We start from the raw sequence: 18,284 nt of genomic DNA on the forward strand, positions 1-18,284 counted from the left end.
GTTCTTAGTATATTCATATCGTCAGGCCTATGGTAATTTTTTACTTTATTTTAGTTCTAGCATCTGATACTCTATGTTTCTATTTGCTAAATACTCCCACACTTGATGAGGTTCTAAAAACCAGCTTAACTACCCACAGTTGGATGTGAGGCCCTAAGCAGAACAAAGAATGATCATTTAGTGGAACAGGTTACCAAAAGAACCACAGCTATAGAGCAGGGGCTGGCAAACATTTTCTGTAAAAATCCAGACAGTAAATATTTTCAGCTTTGCCGGCTCTATGGTCTCTGTTGCGATTACCCAACTCTGCCGTTGCAGCACCAAAACAGCCATCAACAATTCAGACATGAGTTAAGTGTGGTTGTGTTCCAATATAACTTTATTTATGGTCATTGGAAGCCAAATTTCATACAATTATCATGTGTTATGAAATACTATTCTTCTTCTGATTTTTCCCCCCAACCATTTAAAACTGTAAAACGATTCTCAGCTCACAAGCCACACAAAAACAGGCAGTGGGCTAGATTTGGCCTGCAGGTCATAGTTGCAGACCCCTGCTCTAGAGAACTAGTTAGGAAAGATAGTTTTCACTATTGCATGAGTATTTCATTTGTTTTATCATTTAAAGTTAATAGTCCATTTTAGTAACCAATTCATCCTCAAACGCTTGGTACATCTGTTTCTCTAATCCTTCTATGATTTATTTTGTTGGGCTTTGTTTTTGTTTTGTTTTGTTCTGGTTCTGCTTTTATATTTTATTCTCTCATATATGTTTTAACTTTGTATATCATATCACTATCTTTTAGGACAAACTCTTTTAAGAGAAAGAAAACATAAATCCTATTTTTTTAAAATGAACTATTATAAATGGGCAAATTTGACCTTCTTTGGGGGCCTGTTCTTATTTACTTGATTTTATTAGGCTGAACTTGATATTACAATGGCTACTCTGAGAGAAAAGCAAGCATTACTAAAAAACGTGGAAGATCAAATACAGGCCTTACAACGTGAATACAACAAAAGCGTGAATGAGAAAGAAAGTCTGGGTAAGTAACTCATAAAATTTATGCTGGTCAGGAAATGCCTGATTTTCAAAAGGAAGAAGCGTTTTCCGGCAGTCAGGTCTCAACCTCCATCCAGTATGTAGGGCATATTTGCGTTAGATGGATGACCTTAACCTTCTAGTATAACATTAGTATATTGTATATATTCAACTCCTATATCTGAATAAGGCTTTGGGGGGGAATGTTACATTATAACACAGAGCAGCACATGAATTTGATCCAGAAAATAAATACCACATGGGCAGAAAGAGAGCGCTATCTTCAGCCAGAGTAAAGGAGTATCAAAAAGGAACTCTCAGCATGGAAGAGGCAAACTTGGACTTGTCTCTGAAATGGGTACTAGTGCTGAATTGGTGTGAGGTTTCCCAGAGATGTATTGACGTCATTAGCTAAGTCATGCTCATTCTGCTATCAGCAGAAGCAGATGAACAAACTTCTTATACTGTAGGCAAATATTGAATAACATAACCCGGTTTTCTTTAAATTTTCTAGCAAAGACGATGGCCCTGACCAAAGCACGTCTGGTACGTGCTGGAAAGCTGACAGCCGCATTAGGAGACGAGCAAATCCGATGGGAAGAAAGCATCGAGAAATTCAACGAGGAGATATCGAACATCATCGGGAATGTGTTCATAGCAGCAGCTTGCGTGGCCTATCATGGGGCCTTCACAGCCCAGTACAGGCAATCGGTGGGTAAACGTGCTTTCTGTGAGGAGGGGTGAGAAGCAGCTGAAACTGAGGGAGGCGGGGTGTGTGTGTGTCATTTTTCCAAGTGTAGAGGGAGGTTCTCCATGAACCTTAGGTATTCATTCCACTGCCCCCAAGTCAGTGATGGTTACCCCTAGGCTTTCCTTAACACAATCCCCCTTTTCCTCTCCCGCCTTAGAAAGTTACTCATCGCTTGCTTACACAGGAACCTGAGGAAGAAAAAGAGACAGGGAGTCTTCCCGACTTAGGATCGAACGAGGATGAAGTGTTCTGAATTGGTGAGGGCCTGCTACAAAGGGCTCAACGATGGGAAAGAGCAGGAAACTGAATTATTTGGAGATATCTGCAAACCACTTTTATGAAATGCCTTCCTAAAAATGTTTATCCCTGTCCTTGAGTAATAAAACCTGGTTGGTATAGGACTCATACAGATTCTATAGGAGCTCAGGGATCATCTGATGCCAAGCGGGCAGTGGGGCCAGGGGTGCTCTTGGGGGACAGACAGTTCCCTAGTGTGCATGACTGTGCCACTCATTGAAGGAGGTGACATGCTAACACCCCTCTGCTCGATTTACTAATTGCCAGTAGCCCCCTTGGTCATTGTGATAACTCCCAACTTCTCCACGTGCTGCCAGACTCTCCCACCTACACCCGTGGGTGAAGGCTACTGTGACAACCCCTTTCTTTTCTACACGAGAAAACTGAGGTCCAGACAGGGCGTGGGACATGCCCAAAGCCACAGCTGGTTAACGGCGTAGTTCTAGCCCCCAGATCTCTTATTAGTCCACTTCTTGTGTCCTGTGCTCTGATGCCAGGATGCCTGTGGAGTCTGGTAGTGATCTCGGGTGGCCTCGGCCTGCAGCGGCTTGAAGCAGGGTTTCCGTTCCTGGCCAGCGATTGAGGTCGGGTCGTGGTGGTGAGAGCACTGAATCCTTGCCCCTAGACCAGTGGCCAGTGACAAGGCCCTGACACTATGGCTTTGCAGAAAAAGAATTCCCACAAAGACAGAAAGTAGTGAAACAAGTAATTTACTAGGAGGAAAAAAGAGTACAGTACATGTGGATAGACACACGGGCAGGCTCAGGGAGAGTCGCACCCTCATGGCAGTTTGAATCACTTTTATGGGGCATTTCTTCCGGGTTTCCTTTGGCCAATCATTTTGAGTTGCCTGGTTCAAAATATGTATTGGTATAGCTCAGGATTTCCCATGTGTGCGTCCACATCTCTTAGCCAAGATGAATTCTACCGAAGAGGCCTATGGGTAAGTGAGCATTAGTTGACCTCACTCCCCTTTTGACCTCCAAGGAGCCTTTCTGTGCATGTGTAGTCGGGGAGGTCTCCTGACTTCAAGAATGAGGAATATGTATCTTCTATCTGGGCAGGGCCCAGCCTCCTCTCTCAACTGTCCTGTCATTCCCATCTGAGAGTATCAGTCCACAGGAACAAACTCAAACCATTTGCCCCCGGGACCCATCTATCTCCTGCCTAAGTAGGACTTGTTGTGTGTATCTTCATTTACTGAGTATTCCTGACTCTATACAAGCTTTTCTCCTTCTACAGCTTATAGAGTGTTGGATCCAGGACTGTCAGTCTCTAGAGATCCCAATCAATCCTGCCTTCAGTCTCATTAACACTCTTGGCGATCCCTACGAAATACGACAGTGGAACACAGATGGGCTGCCCCGTGACCTGATATCAACGGAAAATGGCATTCTGGTCACTCAAGGGAGACGGTGGCCTTTGATGATTGATCCCCAAGATCAGGTGTGTAACCAGCGCTTCAGATAAAGAGCAGCCTATTAACTCTGCTTAATATTGCACTATTACAAATTCTAAAAGTGGACTTTAACGTACTTGTAAGAATCTTGGACATTAGACCTAGAAGGGAGTTGAGCTGTCTTCTAGTCCACGTCCCTCATTTTGTGGAGGTAGAAAGTAAAAAGAGAGGAGTCCAAGTGCTCTAAACACTTGATTTTTTAAAAATATTTTTATTGAAGTGTAGTTGATTTACAGTGCTGTGTTAATTTCTGCTGTACAGCAAAGTGATTCAGTTATCCATATATGTGTGTGTGTGTGTGTGTGTGTGTATACACACATATATATACATTCTTTTTCATATTCATTTCCATTATGGTTTATCACAGGATATTGAATATAATTCCTTGTGCTATACAGTAGGACCTTGTTGCTTATCCATTCTATATATAATAGTTTGCATCTGCTAATCCCAAACTCCCAGTCCTTCCTTCCCCCACCTCTCCTCCCCCTTGGCAACCACAAGTCTGTTTCTGTTTCATAGATAAGTTCATTTGTGTCATATTTTATATTCCACATATAAGTGATATCATATAGTATTTGTCTTTCTCTTTCTGACTTACTTCACTTAGTATGATAATCTCTAGGTCCATACATGTTGCTTCAAATGACATTATTTTGTTCTTTTTTGTGGCTGAGTAATATTCCATCATATATATGTACCACATCTTCTTTATCCATTCATCTGTTGATGGACATTTAGGTTGTTTCCATGCCTTGGCTATTGTGAGAAGTGCTGCCATGAACGTAGGGGTCTGCACACTTGATATTGATTGGGTTTGTTTAGGGGGTTGACTATTTGTTTTCTGTGGGAGGAGAAATTCATTCCTGTCCTTGTTCTTTGTTCCTAAGAGGTCTAAGGAGTGAGAATGAAGTCAAGGTGTGATGAATTTTAGGGCAATCCTGCCTGGAATATACAGAATCCCATTATCTGAACTTAAGTCCATGGATCAATTGTTCTAAATGGGGTTTAGAAAAAGGAATCCATTTGAAAGCAAGGGAGACAAGCTTGAACACCTTAAGTGTGAGCTTTTTTCCTAGATGGGTCTTTTCTTCATTTGCCCCAAATTTGAACAAAAGCAAGAATCCCAAATGTTAGATTTAAAAGGTATTTTTATTTGCAGTGGGAGTGGTATATTTTTTTTTTCTTATCTTTCAAACTTGTTTCTAGATTGAACAAAATTTCTAAAGTTTAAAAACTTCCACTTTTTTTACAAACTCGAAAGTAAACATCCTGCTTTGTGCTTTCTCATACAGGCAAACCGTTGGATAAGAAACAAAGAAAGCAAAAATGATTTAAAGGTCATTAAACTCACGGATAGTAATTTCTTACGCACACTGGAAAATTCAATCCGACTTGGTTTACCCGTCTTACTGGAAGAGGTTTGCTTTTTACTTTTCTTTTCTTAGTTTCCAACCTTCAGATCGCATCTGGAATCCTATACAGGCCATGTCTGCCTCACACTAAAGACCCCAGTCAGTGCACTTTTCTAGCTGGTCAAACCAATTGCTTTTCTCCTTAAACAATACACTCTCGCATGGGGAGCAGTCTGTGATTGATCGAATATTTGGAAGATATGCCTTTGGTGTTAAGTGGGATGGGCTCTGTTTTCTAACACTGCTGATTCTCAGGCCTCGTGTGGCTCTTGATCGTTAGCGGCCCCGAAAACTCAAAGCAGCAGTGTCATCAGGGAGTATCTCCTCGCACCAGTGATGTGAAGCCAGTAAAACACCCCAAAGGGCATAAACATTATTTTCCACTTAGACGTAAAGTCAGAATTAGATTAAGGGGTATGATATAAACTTTTATTTTAAAAAAATTGATGTTTGTTGAGTCTACATGCTTTATTTCCTCAGAGTCACTCCAAGAGTGATGTTTTTGAAACTGTTCATTCATTCAACACATATGGTTTGAGAATTAATGGCAAACAGTACAGATGCGGTTCTTGCCCTTAGTAGTTTACGATCTAGTTGGGGACAGAGATAATAACCAGAGAAAAGAGAGAGGAAATGAGACAGAAAGGGAGGAAGAGAACTTGCAGTAGGGGCTTTGAAGGGACAAGCCCAGTGCTGACATAGCCTATAAAGGGGTGCGGGGAGCTAAAGTAGATGCATGGCTACAGGTGGTAACATTTAAGCTGTGACCTACGTGATGAGCTCGCCATGGGAGGAGCTCAGAGAGATGGGCTTTCCAGGCAAAGGGGACAGCATTTACACTGGCCTTGGGCACAAAAGAAACTGGGTAATAATTATGGTTTATTTCCCTAATTTCCCATTCTATTTTATGAGAAGGATGAGTAATTGAACACTGTGAGCTGAGCCTCAGTGTAACCGTGTCTAGAAGGATCTCTGCTGCAACAGAATGGTGAGAAGCCCAGAAAAGACTGCGGACCTGGGGCAGCTTAGCTGCAGCCCTGGCATGGTGCCTAGAATAATCAGTAATATTAGCAACAGCTACCACTCACTGAGTGCTCACTGCATGCCAGACTCTGTTGTTGGTATTTAATGTATATTAACTCTTTAATTCACACTGCAACCTTACAAGGTGTGATGAGGAAACTGAGGCACAGTATACCATCTGAGCAGCCTTGACCATCTAGAAAATGCACAGCAAGTTACCATGCTCCCAGCTCAAGCTACAAAAAAAGCACAGGAAGCTTCCATGTGTGGCTTGTGGCCTTGACCAAAATGGGCAAAGTTCTGTAATGGGTCCCAGGCCCCCATTCAAACCCTGAAGTTACAGGAGAGAGTGAGGTCTCCAAAAATCCTTGGCCCAGTTATGTTAGCCCCAAACTAGTTTCTTTCTTTTTTTTTTTTTAATGTGGACCATTTATTTATTTGGCTGCATCGGGTCTTATCTGCAGCACACAAGATCTTCATTGTGGTGCTCAGGCTTTTCTCTAGTTGTGGCGCACGGGCTCTAGAGCACGCAGGCTTAGTTGCCCCACAGTATGTGGGGTCTTAGTTCCCTGGCCAGGGCTCGAACCCGCATCCCCTGCATTGGAAGGCGGATTCTAAGCAGCTGTGCCACCAGGGAAGTCCCCTAACTGGATTCTTAAACCCCAGTTTACGTCGTGACACAGGAGGTCCTGAGGGAATTTCTTTTCTCATGGCAATGGACAAAAGACTTTCTGTGACGTTCTACCCCTGGAGAGCAGAGCCTCTTAGCTGTAGCTGCGTGCTCTTGGGAGTGGGGAGTAGGGCCCTGGTTAGAGCGGGGCCAGGAAGAGGACACTCTGACTGAAAGAGGACTGAAAGAGGACACTTCCCTGCTTTCTGTGACTTGGTGTCATTCGGATTGTACACCTAGCTGCTTTCTACATTTGTGGGGTGGTATTTTCAAACTTTGTCTCCACCCATTCATGGGTGTGAAATCGAGTTAATCGACCTCAATCAGCATTTTTTAATGAAATAGAATAGACTTTTGCTTGTTTGTTTTTAATTCACCTGTATTGGTAACAACTTGTAAAGCAGAATGTGACTTAAGCACTACATTTCATACAGGTCTTTTGTCTCCTTAGGTAGGTTTATTTCTAGATATTTTATTCTTTTTGTTGCAATGGCAAATGGGAGTATTTTCTTAATTTCACTTTCAGATTTTTCATCATTAGTGTATAGGAATGCAAGAGATTTCTGTGCGTTAATTTTGTGTCCTGCTACTCTACCAGATTCATTGATTAGCTCTAGTAGTTTTCTGGTAGCATCTTTAGGATTCTCTATGTATAGTATCATGTCATCTGCAAACCGTGACAGCTTTACTTCTTCTTTTCTGATTTGGATTCCTTTTATTTCTTTTTCTTCTCTGATTTCTGTGGCTAAAACTTCCAAAACTATGTTGAATAAGAGTGCTGAGAGTGGGCAACCTTGTCTTGTTCCTGATCTTAGTGGAAATGGTTTCAGTTTTTCACCATTGAGAACGATGTTGGCTGTGGGTTTGTCATATATGGCCTTTATTATGTTGAGGTAAGTTCCCTCTATGCCTACTTTCTGCAGGGTTTTAATCATAAATGGGTGTTGAATTCTCTGCATCTATTGAGATGATCGTATGGTTTTTCTCCTTCAATTTGTTAATATGGTGTATCACGTTGATTGATTTGCATATATTGAAGAACCCTTGGATTCCTGGGATAAACCCCACTTGATCATGGTGTATGATCCTTTTAATGTGCTGTTGGATTCTGTTTGCTAGTATTTTGTTGAGGATTTTTGCATCTATGTTCATCAGTGATATTGGCCTGTAGTTTTCTTTCTTTGTGACATCTTTGTCTGGTTTTGGTATCAGGGTGATGGTGGCCTCATAGAATGAGTTTGGGAGTGTACCTCCCTCTGCTATATTTTGGAAGAGTTACTGGGCATATACCCTGAGAAAACCATAATTCAAAAAGAATCATGTACCACAATGTTCATTGCAGCTCTATTTACAATAGCCAGGACATGGAAGCAACCTAAGTGTCCATCAACAGATGAATGGATAAAGATGTGGCACATATATACATTGGAATATTACTCAGCCATAAAAAGAAACAAAACTGAGTTATTTGTAATGAGGTGGATGGACCTAGAGTCTGTCTTACGGAGTGAAGGAAGTCAGAAAGAGAAAAACAAATACCGTATGCTAACACATATACATGGAATCTAAAAAAAAAAAAAATGGTCATGAAGAACCTAGGGGCAAGAGGGGAATAAAGACGCAGACCTACTAGAGAATGGACTTGAGGATATGGGGAGGGGGAAGGGTAAGCTGGGACAAAGTGAGAGAGTGGCATGGGCTTATATACACTACCAAATGAAACTAGAAAAGAAAAACTAGCTCTGTTTTAGTGCCTAAAGTATCACAGTATCTCACTTAGTAGAAAGAAATCTTATCTTCCCCTTAAGTAGTTGTCATGCCATACAGATTTTTAAATGTTAACAAAAATAAAGAAATACTTGAAAACATATTATCAGAGGAAATGGAGACAGAGTGTTGAACACGTAGCCACGTAATCCTCAGGTAGAGCTTAGTCTACTTCTTCCACATGGGATGTGTCGTAGAATAGACTTTAAAAAGCACAAAATTGTATCGTGGATAGTAAGGAAAAACCTTATCTCATAGACTTTTGTTTTAAGAATTTGCATGCTTGGGTACCATATCACAATATGAAATGGATTTGTGAATTATTGATTACATCAAATTTTGACAGGGCCCCCCTCACATACATGCTGTACAAAGATGTTCGTCATGGGGTCTGTTGGCAATGTGTGCATGCCCAGGTTCTTACCAAAAATCAGATTTGCTTTGGGGGGAAAAAAATTGCTGTCATGTAGAATAGAGATCCACAAACTTCTATAAAGAGCCAGATATTTTAGGTTTTTCAGGTCACATACAGTCTCTGTACAAATATTCTCTGAACAAATATTCTTCTTTGTCTTGTTTAGTTTGGGGGCTTTGTTTGACAACCCTTTGAAAAGGTAAAAAACATTCTTAGCTCAAGAGCTATACAAAAACAGGCCCCAGAGGACCAGATAGGCCTGCAAGCTGGAGACTCCAGCTCCTGACTTAGAAAAACCATGAAGGTGAACAGAGCTTCCTTTGTCTGGGGTCTGTTCAAGGACCACCCTGTGGGCTCTTCTTTCTTAGCTGCTTTCTCTTGGGGCCGAATCGTGTGTAAGTTTAGTCCAAATAAATATATGTCCTTCCTATGCTCTTATCTCTTTAGAGTATCAATGAAACAATCCCTGGAAAATGTACACTGTTAGAGGTAGTGAGAGGAGTTTAAGAAATATCCATAAGATCACAGAAAAATTGCCCGTTCAGAGTAAAGTCTAAGGCCCAAGAAATTTGGAAAAGTTGCTGCCATCCATTTAATGACTTGTTTTTTATATTTTTGTTTTAATGTTTAAGCTTAGAGAGATCCTGGATCCAGCTCTGGAACCCGTCCTTTTGAAACAGACTTTCATCAGTGGTGGACGAGTGCTCATTCGCCTTGGAGACTCGGACATTGATTACGATAAAAACTTCAGATTCTATATGACGACCAAATTGCCAAACCCTCACTACCTGCCTGAGGTACGAGCTGCCGGCCTGAGAGGGTTTTAATGGTGTGATGGGTCTCCCACCTCTGTCCCCTCTGCCACACCCCTCCTCCCACCATCCTCCACTCGCTTCTCTTCTGAGTCCTGACCCTGATTCCAGTCACCCTTCGGCTCACCTTCTGGTTGGAACTCAAACCCCTCCCCGCTTGGCCCCCAGGCCCCGCCCTATCTCACTCCCCTGTGCTCCTTTTCGGCTCATGCCTTGTTCTCCCAGGTCGCCAGCCGCTCCTCGGGACACGGGACACCACTCCCTTCTAATCATTCTTCTCTCTCCTCAGAACAAGGCCATTTGTCCCCTCTTATTTCCCCTCTGAGAAATGAATCAGAGCCTAAGAGAGCCTCTGGGGGAGGGGGTACCTGTCAGTGTCTAAGTGTGCAGGTGCCCAGCAGACAGCCTGCTTAAGAATTCTGGTGACCACCAACATTGGAGAATCATGATTCTAACGTCCAGTGTCTGTACTTAGAGTTCTGGGGAAGGGGCATCTTGTCCCTTCCCCTTCCTCATGCTCTCAGACTATTTGAAGGGAGCTGTGTGAAGCCCACATCCATACACAGGTGTCTGAACCACAGTAAGATCCAGAAGAAGCCCTACTCTTGTGCTGCAGAGCCCAAGGCAGTTGTAACAGAAATGAAGACAGCTGGGACCCCTTTCTCCCTTCCCGCAGGGGGCACAGAGGGGCAGCTCTACCCCAGCAAAGCCCGCTGCAGACTCTGGTCCAGGCACAGCCACTCACTCTGCGGGGTCTTCCCTGCCCTGCGGGCCTCCCATTCTCTAATGGGGCCCAAGCAGTGAGGAAAGGGACTTCAATCAGAACTTCAGTCCTCCATCCTCCACTAAAAATCATCTTGGGATACAGCATTCCAAAGAGTGTCATTTCATTTTAGTTACTGAATTCCTCATAGCTGTCTGTCTTCCCTAGATGTGTTCTGGTTGAATGAAATTGACACATTTCTTGCATAAAATGAGGGAAATGCTACTGATATTAAAAGCCTAGGTCAGGGTTTTCCTTGTCGACCTCAAGCAGTTTAATTACACAGCTGCTGCCAGAGCTCATATCCCAAGTTCCCTTTTAGAGTTGAGAAAAGTGACCCGTGTGCTCACTCACAGCCTTTGATTTCTCACTTTATTTAACTTTTGAGAGGGAACATCACACACCTCCCCAATCCCAGCTCTGTGACTGCAGGTAAATTATTCCATTTCTTGGATCCTCGAGTCAATCAACTATAAAGTGGAGACAAAGGCCACTTCAAGGATTTGTTTATGAAGATTAAATAAGAATAATGTGTGTAGATAAAAAACAAGGTCCTACTGTATAGCACAGGGAACTATATTCAATATCCTGTGATAAACCATAATGGTAAAGAATATTTTAAAAGTATGTATATGTATAACTGAATCACTTTGCTGTACAGCAGAAACTAACACAACATTGTAAATCAACTATACCTCAATAAAATAAAATAAAAATTTTAAAGAATAATGTGTATACGGACTTCCCTGGCGGTCCAGTGGTTAAGAATCTGCCTTCCAATGCAGGGGATGCAGGTTCGATCCCTGGTTGGGGAACTAAGATCCCACATGCCGTGGGAAAAACTAAGCCTACACCACAACTACCGAGCCTGCGCACTCTGGAGTCCACGCGCCACAACGAAAGATTCCGCATGCTGCGACAAATGTCCCACATGCCACAACTAAGACCCAACACAGCCAAATAAATAAATAATTTAAGAAAAGAATAATGTGTATAAAATATATGACATTCAAACACTCTTATTATATTTGTGATTTTTGCTGTTGACTTATTCAATAACATCAGAATATTATAGTAACATTTTTTCATAAAAATAGTATGATGAGACAAAGTATGTAAAGCTCTATGTATTATTAATAAGATCATCTTTTTAACAAAGACAAACTAAGTGAAAGTCGCTATAACTAAGTGATTTTTATTAGCATATTTAGTCCTCACAAATACCCTATGCATTTTTCCTATTTTTCCAATTTTTAAGGATCAGGACCTGAAGCTCAGAATGGACTGGCTTGTCCCACATCCTACATACACTGAAGGGTACAGCTAGCATTTGATCTCTGCTTCTTTCTAACCCTTCACTGGCGCACCTTTCCTTAAAACATCATTCTCTAATGGTGGCATTTGAGAAACAAGATTATCACTCATGGCAGCAGGGAAAATCACATTATAATTTTGTGAGACTAGGATTTTATTGCTTGCTGTGGGGGGGGGGGGCAGTGAGTTCACCATTAGACCCAGGATACATCCAGCTGGGTAATAATGAGCCCTATTCTAATAAAGAAAGCAGTTCCTACTTTATTCATCTGAACTGATTACTCTATGCTTCTCTTCTAGGTGTGCATCAAAGTTACCATCATCAATTTCACTGTAACCAAATCAGGTCTGGAGGATCAGTTGTTAAGGTAAAAGAAAGGGGGTGGGGGGGGGGCAAAGGTTTCCTAATATTTTGTTTAGAAATTTTGACTAAGAAAAAGATTAGCTCGCAAATAGAGGATGGGAGCAAATGATGAAAGAACAAGTGAGGGGAGACGTAAGTTCGCATGTTTAAATGGGAGAGGCTAGAGGTAAAGCACCTTTTTTAGGTGTGACCAAGAATCACTTCATGGAGGTGATGGAATTTCAGAGTCTCCCATGTCAGGTTGGAAAGAACGTTCCAGGCACCATTTCAGCTTGGCACAAGCAACCGTTAGAAACAGAAATTGAATGACTAGAAGACATCAAGCACTGAGCAGGTTTTCCTAAGAGAAGATGAGAAGAAGCCATGGGAGCTGTGGGGTGCAGTTCTCTGAAATACAAGATAAATAATCAGAGCTTATACATAGTGCTTTGAATAGCCACTGGGACACCCAGCAAAAGAGGGCCTTGTGCATGAGGATGTGGCTGGTAGCATTAGTATTCAGCTAAGTAGTATTCAGGATAAGAACAATGAGAAATAGGAAAAGAAAAATAGAAGAAACTTCAGGGCCCTGACAAAGACCTAATTAAGGTCTCATCACTTTGGCATCAGTGATGTTGTGCGGCTTGAGAAGCCTGAGTTGGAAGAACAAAGGATTGAGCTCATTGTGAGGATCAATGCTGACAAAACCCAGCTGAAAGCTATCGAAGAGAAAATCCTGAAAATGCTCTTCACATCTGAGGGAAATATTCTGGACAATGAAGAACTTATTGACACACTCCAGGACTCAAAGGCAAGTAAAATATTTTTATTATTTATAGAAAGTGTGTTAATTTGGGCTTCCCTGATGGCGCAGTGGTTGAGAATCTGCCTGCCAACGCAGGGGACACTGGTTCGAGCCCAGGTCTGGGAAGATCCCACGTGCCGCGGAGCAGCTAAGCCCGTGCGCCACAACTACTGAGCCTGCGCTCTAGAGCCTGCGAGCCACAACTACTGAAGCTTACGTGCCTAGAGACCATGCTCTGTAATGAGAAGCCACTGCAATGAGAAGCCTGTGCACCACAACAAAGAGTAGCCCCTGCTCACCGCAGCTAGAGTATAATTGCTTTACAATGTTGTGTTAGTTTCTGTTGTATAACAAAGTAAATCAGCTATACGTATACATATGTCCCCATATCCCCTCCCTCTTGCATCTCCCTCCCACCCTCCCTATCCCACCCCTCTAGGTGGTCACAAAGCATGGAGGTGATCTCCCTGTGCTAACCTGCAGAGTCTTTTAAAGCAAGAGCGGTAGCCACCCCTGAGCTGCCGGGGCAGACACAATAACGTGCCTGGCTAGCAGGTCCCTCACCAACCAAAGGAAAGGTAGATAAAATGTAACAACTGCTCTTCTTGTCTGCATTTTTCAAACAAAGCATGTCACATAAAGAATTGGGACAAGATATAAGTTGAAAGGAACAACACAATTACATACACATATTAATGTCACCCCACTTCAGGAAGCTTCCCTGGGTTTTCCCAGCTGGAATGAATGGCTTCCTTCTTGGAACACCTGACACCTTATCTGCACCTCTAATACAGCACTTGTCACTCTTTACCTTATGTCATAGCTATCCAATTACATGTCTTTTCTCTTCTGTTAAGTTGTTAAGTTCCATGCAGCAAGAATCTATTTTACAAATTGTATGAGTTCTTGGCTTTCCCCTTTGCCAGCTCAGAAACTCATTTTCCTGGGTCTGCTAAGTTGTTACCACCCTTCTGTCTGCTATTTCCTCTTCCGTTCCTCCCATTTTTGTGGATTTGCAGTGTTTTTTAAAAATCCCTTCACTATAACTCTGTCATGGTTTCAGTAGGGAGTAAAGGTACATGTATTGTGACTGCCATCTTTATCTGTCAACTAGTTTCTGTTTGCAAGGATTTACCTTGAAGAGGTCCTTTCTGTAGAGTAGAGACAGGACTGATTGCTCCTGGGCTGCATTTCCTGCCACTTCCTGCCTATAGTTCATACTCCCCTAAATTCCCAGAGCCCTCATTTAAAACTAGGTCTATCTTCCCTCACCACTGTGGAAGCCTTAAGTCTCTAGGACATAATGTCTATAAGTAGTTACTAAACTCAACTGAGGTGTATAGTCTTCTAATATTCTCTGGCCAAAAGAAGAAAATGGTTCACTTTGCTTTCTCTTTAGCCCTGGGTTCTGCATTATCAGGGCCTGTGCTCACCAGGGAATAAAGCATTGTTTGTGGGTAGATCTCCATAATTCAACTGCTCCCATGTCAATCTCCCTTTTTCTACTCAGATGTAAAGACTTTAGTTGAGTCCAGTATTGAGACTGGTGTTTCTCACTCAATTCTACCCTTTCTTGCCTCCTCAGGTTCCTAAGGGGTCAACATGGGGAGAATGTGAACCTCTGATTCCGGGGCACAGCTTCTGCACCAAGTCCCTCCCCACCCCCATTAGTGGGCTGGGGAGGACAGTCTAGATAGACTTAGCCACTAGCCACGTGCGGCTGTTGAGCCCTTGAAATGTGGCTAGTCTGAACTGAGATGTGTTGTTAGTGTAAAATACACACCAGATGTCCAAGACTTAATCTCCCAAAATGTAAAAGTATCTCAATAAATTTTTATGTTGATTATATATTGATATATATCAAGATAGATTAGATTATATTGGGTTAAATATATTGTAAAAATTCATTTTACTTGTTTCTTTTTACTTTAAGTTAGAAAAGTTAGAATTGTATTTGTGGCTCACATTATATTTCCAGTGGGCAGTGTGGCTCTAGACAGGAACCCGATGATCCCCTTCAATAGTGCAAAAACTGACCAGCGAGCCCATAGTGATTGTTCACAGTTCGTGCCCTAGACCCTGTGACTTCCTTGAGACAGAGGATCTCCCAACCTAGGGATGTCCACACCCGAAGAAGATGAGGGGGAGGGGGCGAGCAAGGACAGACAGCCATAGGGAAAGACAGAGAGACTGAGGGAGACAGAGAAAGGTATCTTAGAAAGCCTGAAGGCCAGGATCCCCAGAACCACAAACCCAAAAGACAGAAAACCAAAAGAACAGCAACACACCTTGTAAACATCTCCAAATTACTTACATTTTACAACCCTTCACAAACGACAGCTTCTACCCTTGAGTTTCCCTGTCTACACCTGAGATGCCAGGAAAAGAGAGAGAACATTAGACTTGCTTGTTATTCGAGAGTGGGATGTGGTACCACTTCCTTCCAGCCTCTCTCCACCTGCCTCTTGTGGGCAGTTTCATGGGTGTCCCTTCTCCCTTCATACCTCCTTTTATTACGGGAGCCCAGAATCATTTGAGGACAAGGAAACTGGGGAGCAACTGGGTGTTAGAGTTTCCATGTCAGAAGTTATCCAGGCTCCAGGCTCAGAGAAGTTCTGCTCCACTTCTTCCTGGGCTCCTTGTGTTGCCTATTTCCATTTGCCCATCCCTAACTCTGCCTGGAAAGGAGGTCAGCTCGGCCAGAAGAATGTCATTGAGTCCTGAGACTCAGTCATCTGTCTGGGGGTCCCCTTATTATAATCACAAATTCCTCATCTCCTTCTTTCCTTCCTAGACCTAACTGGATATGTTCCAAAAATCCCACCATTTTTTGGAAACAGATCCTGAAGAACTTGTTTTCTTGTGTTTATTCAGATCACTTCCGGTGCCATTAAAATCAGGCTGAAGGAAGCAGAGTCCACTGAACAGATGATAAACACTGCTCGTGAGAAGTATCGTCCAGTGGCCACTCAAGGCTCTACTATGTACTTTGTTATCGCGAGCCTCTCGGAAATAGATCCCATGTATCAGTACTCACTAAAATATTTTAAACAGGTAAGTGTGTTGTTGCTGTTGTTAGTGAAGTTTATCACTGGCTTCTCTTTAAACCCTGTTGAGTTACCTCCTGCCTCAGGCAAATCATGAGTTTAGTTATTGGATAAAATCCTCCAAGAGTTTGAGTTCAGACTATGGTTTAAGCACAGCCCTTAAAGACTCAGGTGGCCGGTATGCACAGAACAATCCACAGAGGATGAAAAGAAAGCTTCTTTGCAAATTTCATTTTTTCTCTTGGCTTCTCAACTAACAGCTTGCTTGTTTTCCTTCTTACTTGCTTTTCTTTTCTTTAAAGAGTCCCAACTCCATTCTATTTCTCTATACTTTCTCTCCAGTAATACAGCTTCCTTTCCACTGTTAGAGTTTTCTGTGTTGCATCCCAAGTCTCAGATAGCTCTGACTTTATGCAGATTGATTTCTGTATCTTTGTTTTTCCAGAACTTGTTATAAAACTCGCTCTCCTCCCAACCCCTGGGTTTTATTTACAGGGGTTTTACTTGCCTTGCCCCCTTTCCTGTGTTCCTTTCCTACTTTCACCATGTAACTGGGAGAATTCCTTTGTTTATTTATGGTTTCTCCACTTGGTCTCCTATTCACAGTTTAATTTTCTCTGATGTCCCATGAGTAGGATATTTTCAACTCTCATCCTCTTTTTAAATTTTTTTTCCATATCCCTTTTTTTTTAACATCTTTATTGAAGTATAATTGCTTTACGATGGTGTGTTAGTTTCTGCTTTATATCAAAGTGAATTAGCTACACATATACATATATCCCCATATCTCCTCCCTCTTGTGTCTCCCTCCCACCCTCCCTATCCAATCCCTCTAGGTGGACGCAAAGCACCGAGCTGATCTCCCTGTGCTATGTGTCTGCTTCCCACTAGCTATCTATTTTAAATTTGGTAGTGTATATATGTCCATGCGACCCTCTGACTTCATCCCAGCTTACACTTGCCCCTCCCCATGTTCTCAAGTCCACTCTCTGCGTCTGTGTCTTTATTCCTGTCCTGCCCCTAGGTGCCTCAGAACCTTTTTATTTTATTTTACTTTTAGATTCTATATATATGGTATTTGTTTTTCTCTTTCTGACTTACTTCACTCTGTATGACACTCTAGGTCCATCTACCTCACTATAAATAACTCAATTTCGCTTCTTTTTATGGCTGAGTAATATTCCATTGTATATATGTGCCACATCTTCTTTATCCATTCATCTGTAGATGGACACTTAGGTTACTCCCATGTCCTGGCTATTGTAAATAGAGCAGCAGTGAACATTGTGGTACATGACTCTTTGAATTATGGTTTTCTCAAGGTATATGCCCAGTAGTGGTCGTATGGTAGTTCTATTTTTAGTTTTTTAAGGAACCTCCGTACTGTTCTCCATAGTGACTGTATCAATTTACATTCCCACCAACAGTGCAAGAGGGTTCCCTTTTCTCCACACCCTCTCCAGCATTTATTGTTTCTAGATTTTTTGATGATGGCTATTCTGACCGGTGTGAGGTGACACCTCACTGTAGTTTTGATTTGCATTTCTCTAATGATTAATGATGTTGAGCATTCTTTCATTTGTTTGTTGGCAACCTGTATATCTTCTTTGGAGGAATGTCTGTTTAGGTCTTCTGCACATTTTTGGATTGGGTTGTTTGTTTTTTTGATATTGAGCTGCATGAGCTGCTTGTAAATTTTGGAGATAAATCCTTTGTCTGTTGATTCATTTGCAAACATTTTCGCCCATTCTGAGGGTTGTCTGATGTCTTGTTTATGGTTTCCTTTCCTGTGCAAAAGCTTTTAAGTTTCATAAGGTCTCATTTGTTTATTTTTGTTTTTATTTCCATTTCTCTAGGAGATGGGTCAAAAAGGATCTTCCTGTGGTTTATGTCATAGAGTGTTCTTCCTATGTTTTCCTGTAAGAGTTTTACAGTGTCTGACCTTACATTTAGGTCCTTAATCCATTTTGAGTTTATTTTTGTGTATGGTGTTATGGAATGTCTAATTTCATTCTTTTACATGTAGCTATCCAGTTTTCCCAGCACCACTTATTGAAGAGGCTGTCTTTTCTCCAATGTATATTCTTGCCTCCTTTATCAAAAATAAGGTGATATGTGTGTGGGTTTATCTCTGGGCTTTCTATCCTGTTCCATTGATCCATATTTCTGTTTTTGTGCCAGTACCATACTGTCTTGATTACTGTAACTTTGTAGTATAGTCTGAAGTCCAGGAGCCTGATTCCTCCAGCTCCATTTTTCTTTCTCAAGATTGCTTTGGCTATTTGGGGTCTTTTGTGTTTCCATACAAATTGTGAAATTTTTTGTTCTAGTTCTGTGAAAAATGCCAGTGGTAATTTGATA

The 18,284-nt window shown here is 41.9% G+C and overlaps 1 protein-coding gene across 1 annotated transcript in view; it reads left to right on the top strand.

Moving 5' to 3' along the window:
* The window catches only part of DNAH6 (dynein axonemal heavy chain 6), a gene marked incomplete at both ends in the record, with an annotated part of 289,518 nt that overhangs the window by 194,264 nt on the left and 76,970 nt on the right, over positions 1–18,284 (top strand). The window contains 8 exons of the mRNA XM_082672762.1: positions 923–1,046; positions 1,557–1,753; positions 3,333–3,536; positions 4,845–4,970; positions 9,472–9,636; positions 12,029–12,096; positions 12,702–12,882; positions 15,751–15,930. Of these exons, the coding sequence (XP_082528888.1) occupies positions 923–1,046; positions 1,557–1,753; positions 3,333–3,536; positions 4,845–4,970; positions 9,472–9,636; positions 12,029–12,096; positions 12,702–12,882; positions 15,751–15,930 (1,245 nt within the window). The remainder of the gene's footprint in view (positions 1–922; positions 1,047–1,556; positions 1,754–3,332; positions 3,537–4,844; positions 4,971–9,471; positions 9,637–12,028; positions 12,097–12,701; positions 12,883–15,750; positions 15,931–18,284) is intronic.

This window comes from Grampus griseus, assembly GCF_964374135.1.
Source record: "Grampus griseus genome assembly, chromosome: 15".
NCBI lineage: Eukaryota > Metazoa > Chordata > Mammalia > Artiodactyla > Delphinidae > Grampus > Grampus griseus.